This window comes from Oreochromis aureus, linkage group 3, assembly GCF_013358895.1.
Source record: "Oreochromis aureus strain Israel breed Guangdong linkage group 3, ZZ_aureus, whole genome shotgun sequence".
Lineage (NCBI taxonomy): Eukaryota > Metazoa > Chordata > Actinopteri > Cichliformes > Cichlidae > Oreochromis > Oreochromis aureus.
In genome coordinates, this window is record NC_052944.1 from 96,706,664 (window position 1) to 96,719,663 (window position 13,000).

A 13,000-nucleotide genomic window follows, 5' to 3' on the forward strand; every position below is an offset into this window, starting at 1 on the left:
AATAACTAGGGGAGGCTAGATTGAGTAAATGTTTTTATTAAATTATGACCCCTGTGACTTTACCTGTAAGCCTCTCACTAGGAAGCTGCAGTTTCAGATCACTATGCTACATCACTGCTGTGGGTTCTATGAAAGTCCCGTGACCGACTGTCACTGCAAGGCTGTGCTGAGCTTGAACAACTGCCTTTACAAACCCAGTTACAAAAGATCTGGGGGCCTTCGTAAAATGTAAATAACAACAGAAAGCACTGATTCGCAAATTTCAGATTTCATTTTTTATTCACAACAGTATTCAGAGGTCATTCAATGAAAGACTGAGGTTGTGATCATGAAGGTTTTTCATTTCATGAAGTGTCTGCATCTATAACCAGAAATGGTGGAATTCTGTAAAAACATACAGAAAAGTGTGTCAGTGCTTCTTTAATTACCTTATTAAACAGAGAAGACATCAGATCATCTTTTGTTAAAGGTCCATCTTGAGGACATTGTAGTTTCGCACAGCAGACCCATGTTAACAACACTCCAGTCACATCATTAAGAGGTCCAGTGTGACCGTCATTACTTCAACATTTAGATCACGTGATTAGGAGCACAGGAGCGTAATTTATTGGACTATTTGAGATTAACCTATACCTCAGAGGACAACAGAGTGTTTACTGTATGTTTTACTGTAAATGTGAACTAAAGGAGTAAATAGAACCTGTTCAGGATGACAGATGTAAGTTAGCAGTTTAGCTAAAATCTGGCATGTTTACATTTTAAATAGTAACACCCATGTCCTTCAACATGAACTCTGTCTTTCAAGTTACATAGAAAAAATAGAAAATGATGGTTTTCCATCATTACTGCCTTTTTGAGGTCATTGCACAGCATTTCAATTTAACCCCAAACATTCATTTTCTTCTTTTTGAGCCACTCAGAGGTGGACTTCCTGCTGTCTTGCTTCATGTTGCGAGACATTCTCTGGTGGATTTTCTGGTTGACAGCACAATTCATGGCCTATCAAATGCTCTTACTTTGATGTAGATGTATTAAGACCAAACTCTCCAAAAAGTTAAACTTTTTCTTTGTCAGTCCACAGATGCCTTGGACTGTCTTGGGATCATCAGAATGTTTTTTGTGACACGAGCCTTTATGTTCCTTTTGCTCAGCAACAGGTTCGCTGGATGAGCATTCAGGAGCATGCAGAGAATTAATCAGGAGACGAAGAACCCCACCTACAAATGTCATTTTCTTTATTTATATTCACAGCCTCAGTACCCATTTTACCCATTTACTGAACATCTGTGGCAAGACTTGAAAATGTGCAAAGCTGGTAGAAACATACCCCAAAAGCTGTAACTGCAGTGAAAGGTGGCTCTACAAAATATTGACACAGAGGGGCTAAATACAAATGAATAACTTTCAGAGTTTTATCTCCATAGATTTTAGAAAACCATGTATTATTTTTGTACCACTTCACAAGTATGTGCTACTTTGTGTTGGCCTATTACTGAAAACATACATAACAACATTTAAGTTTGTGGTTTTAAGGTGAAAAAATGTGCAAAAGTTCAAGGGGTATGAAGACTTTTTCAAGGCACTTTACTTCAAAGATGTCCTTAATCCCACAGATGGCCTTCTGTAAGGGAAGTGAGTCTGGAATCACTGTAGGTGGCAGAGCCTGTAGTGTGGATGGGATTCACTCTGAGTTCCTGAAGGCTCTCGATGTTGTAGGGCTCACTTGGTTGACAGGCCTTTGCAACATTGCATATCTGGGGCCCTTGACTCTCAGACTCGGGTAGTGGTTCCCATATTTAAATATTGGGGAGTGAAGGGTGTGCTCCAACTGTAAGGGGATCACACAACTTAAAAGTACAAATTTTGACCCAATTTTTCTTCCTTTCAGCTGATTGGTTAATATCATGTCAATCACAAATTTAACAATCCAATGAGAGAACAGATGGGTTTGGCTGTTGGAGGGGTTCAGGTCCTGGAGGTAGTTCATTCTTATGGTTCTTATGGGCTAAAATTGTTGGTTCTTCAGCCTAATTATTATCAGGCTGGTAACAATAATAATTATTGTTATTATTCTTTTTCTTTTCTTTCTTTTTAAAAAAACAACAAACAAAACAAATCTTTTTTGCACACACACCAATTCTCATCTATAGATGCACATAAATGTTTTAGATTTTGGTTTTTGGTTTACAAGGTTACAAAACTCAGTTCACAACTAGGCGGTCAGATTTACAAGTACAAAATATTTATGACCACAATTTGAGCCCATAGGTGTGTGTGTGGAACATCAGTTTGTGTTGAACATGTTTCACCTTCACGAATCCTCACATACAAGGTAGGAGGAGACATGGAGGCAGGAACCAATGAGAGACAAGGAGGAGACTGAAAAGAAGAAAATAAAGAAGAGTGAAATAAATGAGACAAGGAGAGAGTAGGCAACGAGGGAGGAGTGAAGGGTGAAGGAAACTTTGAGACAAGAAGATAGAGAAATCATAGGAGGAGGCAGGAGATAAAGTGAAAGAAGAGAAGGGTAAAAAAAGTAAAGAAGCGATGAAGGAGACATACATAGAGGAGGAAGGAACAATGAGACTGGAGAAGTAAGAATGAGAGAGTGGGGAAGACATGGTGGAAGGAGGGAGGAGACAAGGAGGCAAGATGAAAGGAGACACATAAAGGAAACAGAAATAAAGAAAGTTAATTTTGGACAAATTAATGCCTTTATTTTCAATCATGTGACTCCGACGCCCTCTGCTGGTCAGTGCTGAGATCACACACCTCACAGAAGAAACGTTTCCCTTTGTTTGCTCTCAGGTTTACTTCTGCTGCTGATGTCATCACTCATCTCTGTGTCTGATAGATGAGACAGGTTACTGTTAATGTTTGTCTGACTGACACGATAAAGCCTAAACATTTATTCTTTACTGACTTTAGTCACTTTAAATCAATGATCAGGATCCATTTACCTGACTTTACCTGTTTAAACTCATTTGTGCCTTTAACCTCCTAAGACCCGAATTCTTCCACACCATGCATTTTTAATTTCTCTTTGCTATCTTGGGACCTGATGAATGTAAAAACAAAGAATTAAGTTTTTTTTTTTAACCTGATTTTTGTTTCTGAGAAAAATGACATCCACATATGAGGACATTCACTTTAAATTTCGATAGAACAGTGGCAGTATAATGTCCTAGTAATTGGATATCAGGCCCTTGTAGAACAAAATGTAGTATTTTGGTCTAGACAACCCAAAATGTGATGTCCACATATGTGGACGCCAGGTCCTAGGAGGTTAATGCTCTGACCTCAGTTTCCATCATTCATTTTATATTTGATCTTCTTCTTTTGTGGTGTCTGTAGGCCCCAAAGACCTGGGCCTTCACCTGATGTGCCCAGTCACGCCATCCAGGTCTCACTGTCATTGTCCACATGAGCTCTAAAGTCTCCAAAGATTCTCTGGATGAAGAACCCTTGAGTACCCCACCCAGTGACCCCCAACAGACTGGCTGCTCTCAACTGTTGTTCGGTGCATAAATGCAGACCACAGTCAGCATCTGTTCGCTTTCCAAAGATGAATTCATTTGTTCCTGATTCTTTGCAGTTAGTCTACATACAGGTACGCCCAGCCTACCTTCGTTCTCGCCTGTGTGAAGACGTCAGTGTCGTTGTGTATGAGTGAGTGAAGGACTGAGTTTGATTTTCACTTCAGAGTTTCTGTCTATTGAACTGATTATTTGTATTTTTTTTTTTTACTGAGAATGTTTACAGACAGTCTGAATGTCTGAGAACAAAGTGCTTTTGTTCATTTGTCCATTTTTGAAACAGAAGTGCTGGGATGGTCCAAAGCCCTGACCCTAACATTGAATGAAATGTATTGGTGGGATTTCAGAGAGCTTTGCATAATGTACATAAACTTCAGTGAAGAAGATCACTTTTTTCAGTCGTCTTGAGATCAATGTCTCATGGAGGCTTCATCTGTGGTGATGGTAATGACCTACGCCTGTATTCACACCTCTGCTCGTGTGATGACTCACATGATCAATATTCAGTCAATGACCTTCAGGACAAAGGTTAGTATCACAGTTTCAATGTAGAGACAGGCACAGTTACTCTAAATGACCTTTGCAGATATAAATATTTAGCTCTCTTCCTCTGGTTCTGTTTTTATCTCACATTCACATCACCCGTCAGAGAACAGGTAAACGTGTACTTGTTAAACAAGTTCTAGTTGGCCGACTTAGATTGTCTCAGGTGTAATCAGCTGCTTCAACCAGAAGAGCTGATGTAGTGTCTGATAGACTTCATACTTCTGTGTTTCTTTCATAGAAGTTGAATCAGAACCAGAACGACCAGAAAAACCACAGCAGCAATGACTGTGATGATGAAGGAGGAGGAAGAAGAAAGAGCTGGAGGAGGAGAGTAGGTGGTGTGAGTGTTTGTTGTTGTAACGGAGACTGTGGTTGGAGGACCTGCAGGAGACATGATAAAGCTGGTTCAGTCAGTTTATTATCAGCTCAGCAGATTGTCTTTATACAGGAAGTGATGTCAATGTTCTGACCTTTGACCTCCAGAAAACTGAGGAGATGATCCAAATTCATCAGTAGAGACCTTCATCAGACTGCTGCACATTAATCATGATGCTCTGTTTTGGTTAGTTGTCCATTAAAGTAGAAATAAGCAGTGACTGTGCCACCAGTTTTGTCTTTGCAGCGTAGAGTGACATCACTTCCTGTCTTTTCAGGAAGTGTCAGGATGTCCAGGATCCTTTCTTTATGTAAAAATTAAAAAAAGGAAAAAAAGACAGATCGATGTAGAGGTGGTGTAACAGCGTGCTGTTATTCTGATGATTAAATCAATGTGTCATGAGGGCCAGAACTGGAGCGTGACAGCTTAGGTCTAGCTGTCACACAGAGGAGAGAGGAGAACGGAGTTAGAAGAAGGGGAAACACTGGAGAGGGTGAGTTTTGCTGTATTTATAGCTCACTGGCAGTTGGAGTGAAAAAAGCTTTGAGGGAGAGGCAGTGTGAGTCCAGGTGAGTTGGATGGTGTGAGCTGGCTGATCTACGTTCCACAGGTTTGGATGGAGCGGGATGGCAGGCCGGTGAGGCACGGAGAGATTTCCAGAGTGAAGGTGAGTTGTTCGAGGTCCAAGGGATGAGATTAAGGTGGAGTAAGAGACGTGGAGAGTCCAGGAAAACTAAGGCACAGGAGAACATGGGACATAAAAGCCAGCTCCAACATGGAGTAGCTGACTAACTGGTGAAGAAGGAACGTCAGTGTGAGGCTTAAATATCTCCAGCCTGATTGCCAAAAATCAGCTCCAGGTCAGTGGACCTGATGAAGAGATTATGGGCCTGCTTTGGGGCGGATATGAAAGAGGTTCAAGAACCTGGTGGAAATTTGCAGCCACTCACCTTGATTGTAACAGAATGACACACCAGTAAACTCCACTGATTTGTTGTTTGTTTGAGTTGTTGCTCCCCACTCAGGCTCTCAGCAGCTTTGGGTGCATAAAGGTAATGCAGGCAGGTCTTGCAGTCTGAAAAAGCTGTTTCGTGGATTTTCTTTGCAGGTTTATGTCCTGTTTGAGTTTCACTTTGCTCATATTTGAAGCTCATCATCAGAAAGTAAGAAAGCATACAAACTCTGAGAGAAATTAAATTAGACTCAGTTGACATGATGGAAAATTTGTATACAGAAGAGGAAGTGGAGCCTATACAACAAAGGCCGGTCAGACAAACATTTGGTACATGCAGCTAGCAGCTGTGGTTTCCTGAGTGAAAGCTGATATCTGATGATTGTTGGCTGATATCTATACAAACCATCATGTTACAGAAACTGAAAACACTTCTACTTGGTTTCCTCTTCACAACATGACAAACAAATATCAAATAAAAGCAAAACACAAAAGAAGATGAGTGAACTCTTCCTCTCGCCTGAACAACACATGAAACTGTGGACAGACCTGAACAGATTTGATTCTACAGTCAGTCAGTGAGAGCTCACACTCTGTTAGTGTGTCTGTCTGTGATAGATGAGTGAAGGACTTCAGTGTTTGACTCAGAGTCACAGATGAAGTCTTCATGTTGTCGGGACGATGACTGACAGCAGAGTGACACCATCACCTCGTCGCGTCGCTTATCATCCCCACCGGGCTGCAGCATTCTGAACAAGCTAAAGATGAGAGAGCAGAGCCTGGCTGATACCAAAATAAAGACTATTACAGTAATCAAGCCTGGATTAAATAAATGCATGAATAACTTTCTCAAAGTCAGCAGATTACAAAATTTTCTTATTTTTTGCAAGGGCCCTGAGCTGGAAGAAGTTGGCTTTTACAAAGGAATTGATTTGTTTTACAAATGAAAAACTGCCATGACAGAAATCACTTGCAAATTTTTTAAGCAGGAAGTTCTGGAGTTTTCCAAAGGCCTAAGGTCACCCTAAAGATAATAACGGGGTTCAAATAGTAAAATCTACGTTCTTTGATCATTTACATTCAAAATATTTAATGTCAATCATGATTTTAAATCATTGGGTTAATCTAGCAAAACTGCATCAGCTGTTTATGGTCAATTAGCCGATAAAAAGAGCTTAGTAATAGTAATAAGATAAGATAATAATAATAGCAATAACATCTTGGAGAAGCTCACAGCTCGCCAACAGGAGATTGAGAGACCGGTGACGGACATTTAGAGCAACTGTAAAATTAGCATGCAGTTTTTGCACTAAAGGAAAATCACTATCATCTCATGCGCCTACCATATTGGCGCCAGCTGTGGCCTCAAGGCTGGAGCTGGACAACAAGACCTTTCTCCACAATAACAGACTGTGTTTAGAATCTTCCTTCCCATCCTTTGCACCCCCATCCTGGATTCCAAACACCTTTGCATGCTTATCTCCAAGGCAGAGGTCAGGGGGCAGATCTGGGCCCAGTGCATGCTACAGGACCAGCTGTGCTGTCTACACCGGGTTACCCCCACCCTTGTTGCTTGTGCTTCTATGGTGTATTAAGATTCATTGAGGGCTTAGAGCAGGTACTGGTGAAGGGATTGGCTGAACAGCTGTCCCAATCCAAGGAATGGGTACGAGTGCAAGGATAGGTTGTGTCTTTGCCACCGTCACCCTAGGAGTAGGGACAGGCACGGGAAGTAGTTGGACACCAGCCACTGTGCAAAGGTGGACTGGGCCTTGGATGGCCTCACGCTGGGAGCAGGCATGGGAGCAGGTGACAGCTGGACACTAGCTGTCGCTACCTGAGGAACTGATATGGTTGCAGGGACAAGCGGAGCCCTAGCTGCTCTAGGTAACTGGGACTGACTGGACAGCGACCACCATTCAGGGAACTGGAAAGGGTGCAGGGGAAGGCAGGGTACAAGCCTCTCTGTGAGCAGGAATAGGCAGAGAGACAGGCTCTAGGATGGTCACAGGAGGACAGAAACAACCAGAAAGGAAGAAAGAAAGCAGGGAAACTTTATAACTGAGATGGGAAAATTTGACTGAACCACACGGCGTTGTTGAGGTGGAACTGCTGAGTGAAGTCAAGGCGAAGAGCTGACCTTGAGGACACAGGCATTTGAGGAGGGAGTTTGTGGGTCATCTTCCTTCTACTCATCATCATCATTCTTAGTTTACTGTAGTTCATGAGATCATGTTATTTCATTCTCAGTATTAATTTGATCCAGTTCAGCATACTTTCATGTTCTGACATGCACACTCTGGACTCTGCAGTCAGACACTGTTTATCTTTTCTTTCTTAATGCTGGGAAACAGTCCACAACATTCAAATAGCATTTAAACTGACCTTAAACACATAAAACACTTCATGGTTTATGACACCAGTTGTTTTACCTTTGATCATTTCCCACTGGTGTCAACAAGGAAGCTCTGTCACACAGAGACTTCAGCTTCTCTCAGCTGTTAACCACACGAGCAGCACCTGTTTTGATGTGGGTCAATGAACGCTTGACTCTGGGAAAAAACAGCTACTGACTCAGGTGACTTCACTATTTATGTGCTTTTACATGTGACTGCTGCGTCTCACACAGGAGAACTTTCTCCCTTCACTTTGGTGACTCTGCATCTTCATCAGCTCCTCGTGTGTCGTGTGGAATCCAAAAGGTGGCCTAACCTTTCTTTCTCTCAATGATCTCTCTCTGAGCGACTTGTGCTTGTCAACTTTATTTTTCACCAAACACACATGGATAAAGAACAAAGCAAATTTCCCAAAATTATTTTGGAAAAGGGCAGACATCCATACTGACCTGAACTGACTCACAACATGTACCAATCACATTCTTCCAATGCAGTGGTCTGTTTAAGCTGCAGGATCAGTGCCACGGCTGTCTGACACTGTGACTGTCCCATTTTTCAAACAGTGACTCGACCACAGAGACCACAGTAAAGGTTTAGTGGAAACCAGTGACAACGTTAATTCTAAAACAGGAAACTAACAAGAGAGCTGCAGACCTGCTGTAGATCCCGCATTCATGTCCCACTTTCAAAACTTTTGATATATTTGAGGTAAAAATATTTTTTCCATGACCACATGTTACAACCTCAAAGTAGTGATGCTGTTTAAAACTTAAATAAAAACAGAATCCAATGATTTTCAAATCTCATAAACCCATGTTCTCTCAAAGACAGAAAACCAAACACATATCAGAAGTTTAATTTTGTAATGCTCCTGTACAGCATCGCCTTTTAACATCATTCTGTAAACGTCTGTGAACTGAGCACAGCAGCTTTTGGACTTTTTGGGAGTGGGATGTTGCTCCATCCGTGTCTGATGGAGGGTTTTAGCTGCTCAGCTGTCCTGACTCTTCTTTGTCCTGCTTCTGGTTTCATGATGCTCCAGATGTTTTCATTGATGAAAGATCAGGACTGCAGGCAGGCCAGTTCAGCACCTGACTCTTCTACTATGAAGCTGCGCTCCTGGAATAGATGGCATGGTGAACTGTGTTCATAGAGAGTCATTTCTGGAAGTGTTCCTCCTCCAGCTGTAGGTCTTTGGTACCACTTGGTTTTCTCTCCTGTTAACCTGTTTTTGGTATTGTATTGTTAATAAAATATGAGATTTACAAATCTTTCTTTGTTTATTTACACATTTTTAAATTCTTTTTAGAAAATGGGTTTACATTTAAAATGGTGCAGAACAAGAAACTTTCAGATTAACCTCCTAAGACCCAAACTCATTGCATTTTTAATTTCTCTTTGATATTTGGGCTGATTGGGTCTTGATGGATGTGAAAACAAAGAATTACCAGATTTTTTTTTTTACCTAATTTTTGTTTCTAAGGAAAATGAGAGCCACATATGAGGATATTCGTTTAAAATTTCAATAGAACAGTAGCAGTATAATGTCCTCGTAAGTGGATATCAGGCTCTTGTAGAGCAAAATTGAATATTCTGGTCTAAATAACCCAAAATGTGATGTCCACATATGTAGACGGCAGGTCCTAGGAGGTTAATTTAGAGACAGAGGTCAAATATACATGGCAGTATGAAGAGGGGAAAAAAGTCTCATCTTCTTCAACTTTTTTCACCCATGTCTCGATTTCTCTTGCTTTTATCGCTCATTTATGTCACCTGCTAGAATGTGTACCTGTAGTGTTTATGCTCAGGCTGGAGTAAATCACTTCTGGTTGGACGACTGACATCTTATTGGCTGACTCTCTACTGGTGACCTCGGCATATGTGACATCATTTGTAGTTGCTGGCTGGTGTTTCCCTGCAGAAATGATGTGATGTGAATCAACATTAGGCAAATCTCACTGAAGGAGCAGGTGATCACTTCACTGCTGTAGGATGTTTAGAAGACCTTCAAGGACAGTCTGATGTTACAGGTGCAGGATTCAGAAGCAAAGACTCGTTAATTGTGGATTAAGCAGAGCCATGATGGCAGCATCAGAGTGATGAGACCACAGAACACTGTTCCCGTATCATACGACCTTAACAAGTGATAGCCAATCAGGAAAAAGAACCCAAACTGGTATTTGTGTCTGTGGGGCTTTAGTCTGAATCTAATTTCTAGGGAGTGATCCTGAAATAGAAACCCTGGTGGAAGCTGCCTGGACATGCCCAAGAATGGTGACTTTGAACGAGAGATAAGCCCAGTTTATATCAGTAATATTTTTCATTTTTATGGACCCACTTCCAGAACTTTTAAAACTTTTTAACTGTGCCATGGGAACTCATCAGTCTAAAGATGTTGGGACCCAGTGCTCTACAAAATAAATGCAGACAGGAAATTAAATGACAGAGAAGAGTCACTCAGATTTTCTCAAGTGAAATTTCAAAATATTTTAATTTGCTGCTTCAACCAAAAGAGCCCAGGTGGGTCAGACAGATATCATACCTGTGTGTTTCTTCCAAAGAAGCTGAACTGCAACCAGAACCAGAACCACAAGGACCAGAGAACCTACAGTAACTATGACTGGGATGATGAAGGAGGGATTAGGAAGAGGAGGAGGAGGAGAACAGGAGATATGGATGTTTGCTGTTGTTTTTGTTGGCGGTGGTGTTGGTGTAGCAGGATCTGCATGAAAGATATGAAGCTGGGTCATTCAGTTTGTTATAAGCTCAACAGGTTAGCTTTAACAGGAAACAGTTTTCTGACCTCTGACCCTCAGAAAGCTCTGAGGAGATAATCCAAACTCATCGGTAGCACACCAGTAGAGACCTTCATCAGACTGCTGCACGTTAATGGTGATGTTTTTCTCTGTTTTAGGCCTAACTGGACGTCCATTAAAGTAGAAATAAGCTGCGGCTGTGCCACCAGTTTTCTTTTTACAGTGTAGAGTGACATCACTTCCTGTCCTCACAGGAAGTGCTGGGATCTCCAGGATCACACGATTATCTGAAGAAAAGACACACAGAGTGATGTAGAGGTGGTATAACAGTGTGCTGTTAGTCTGATGATTAGATGAATGACTTCATTACCTGATACAGTGATGTTGACTTCTTCATTCTTCTCTCCAGCTTCACCTTCACACCAGTAAACTCCACTGACTGGTTTGAACTCATCAAGCAAAAAGGATGAACCATTTATCCTCCCAAAGCCCCGCCCACCTGCTCCACATGACTCATTCCCACTTCCTGTGTCCCTCTTCACCGTCCATCCATCAGAGCCCAGCTGACCTTCACATGTCAGAGACACTGAGGCTCCTGTGAAGAACTGCTGCAGGTTTGGACTGACGGTCAGAGAGACTGGAGGACAGACGGACAGTTTCTATCAGTGTTTACACTCAGTGTTTGTCCTGGACCATGGTGCACTGCATCTACTCACCTGCAGAAACAGTCAGTGCAGACAGCAGCAGCACACACACACCTGCAACATGAGGACAGAGGTCACTGAAGGTCAGAGGGCAGGAAGCTGTTTCAATCTGGTCTTGTTCCAGAAACATCACACTAAAGGGGGGAGACCTTTAATTCACTTTTAAGGTTCTGTTTAGGTTTTAAAACTACATTTAGACTTATAAACATCACACAAAGCGCCAACTCAGTTTTAACACATGCTGACGAAGCTATGTTTGTATACTTGGTCTGAATGAGGTGGGCGTCATATCTGTTTTGACAATCCAACACCCTGCACCTAAATATTTCCCAAACTAAGGAGATTTGGGGAAATTGTTGATTATTGGAAGCAGAAGAGAAACTGCTGCCCACTCAGGCGTCATGAAGACCCAGCAGTTTGGGGTGGATGGGCAATGGGGAATAAAGGAGTAAAGGTACTGCAGGCAAGAAAAGCATTATCAGGATTAAACAGTAAGAACTCATAAACCAAAGCCATGGGATAAGGGTTAGGTCTTTATTCAGCACCAGTTGCTGAATAAAGACCTGGAGAAGCTGTTTCATTGATTTTTTTATTCACAGGTTTGAGTCCCAGTTTGCTTCTGTTTGAAGCTCATTATGAGAAAAATAACAAAATACACAAAAGGTAAAGTAAATGACAAAAAACAGTCTCCAGTCCTTTTATTAGAGTCCACATAAAGGAAAATTTGCTCTCAATAGTGGAAGTGAAGACTACATAACAGAGCAGACCAGAAGAGCATGTGGTACCTGCAGCTAGCAGCTGTGGTTTCCTGAATGAAAGTTGATCTTTGATAAAAAGAGGTCGCCTGAGTTCTCTACAAGTCAACATGTTACAGACAACAAACTGGGTATGAAGGTCCAACTCTCTGAGTAAGTCCAGACCACACGATGGATCTGAACTTTGAGATGAAAATAGGTTCTGAGCAGCAAAACGTACAAACTGTTGATGAGACAACTTCAAGTCACCATACAAACACACTTTCATTGTCCTTCTTTCACCTGTCAGAAACAAATTTCTATTCATTTGGTGCCTCTGAGTTAAAAGTGCGAGCTGCCGTAAAAACCAAAAATTTTTTACTTGATTTCTGTCCAACTTGACAAACAAATATCAAATAAAACAACAAAAAACACTAAAGAAGAAGAGTGAACTCTTCTTCTCGCATAAACGTAACTTCAAACTTTGGACAGACCTGAAGAGATTTCATTTCAGAGCCAGTCAGTGAGAGCATCCAGCACACACTCTGTCTGTGTTATAAGTCTGTGATAAATGAAATCATGAACGCTATGAGTGAGTGAAGGATTTCAGCATTTGACTCACCGAGGAGCAGAGACACAGATGAAGTCTTCATGTTGTCGGGACGACGACTGACAGCAGAGTGACACCTTCAGCTTCACCACTTCCCTGTTGATCATCACGCTGCTGCTTCTGGACAGCGAGGACGAGGAAGAGTTGGTGATGCGCAGTTAGCTGATTTGGATCAAAGCTGGCTCCTTATTTGGTACACAGGAGGGAAGGAGAGGGCTGAGGTGGCTGTGAGCTGGGGTTTAAGAAGCTGCTGTACATCCAATCATCCAATCAACACTTAGGAACTCTTTCAAACCAGCAATCAGCAGCATCCACCTGCCTCAACAGTCAACACACACATATCCATACTCACATCTCAGAGAAAGTAGAGAAAGATGAACACCATCCCGT

General features: G+C 41.8%; 1 protein-coding gene across 1 annotated transcript; it reads right to left on the reverse strand.

The window, feature by feature from the left end:
* Positions 1–8,684: 8,684 nt before the first annotated feature.
* Positions 8,685–12,653, reverse strand: LOC120434759. Its single transcript, XM_039603098.1, has 7 exons — positions 12,623–12,653; positions 11,279–11,320; positions 10,933–11,199; positions 10,610–10,849; positions 10,349–10,528; positions 9,596–9,721; positions 8,685–9,031 (listed from the first exon to the last, which is right to left on the reverse strand). The coding sequence occupies exons 1-7, from the start codon at positions 12,651–12,653 to the stop codon at positions 9,027–9,029; spliced, it is 891 nt and encodes a 296-aa protein (XP_039459032.1). The 3' UTR covers positions 8,685–9,026.
* Between the last annotated feature and the right edge of the window lie 347 nt (positions 12,654–13,000).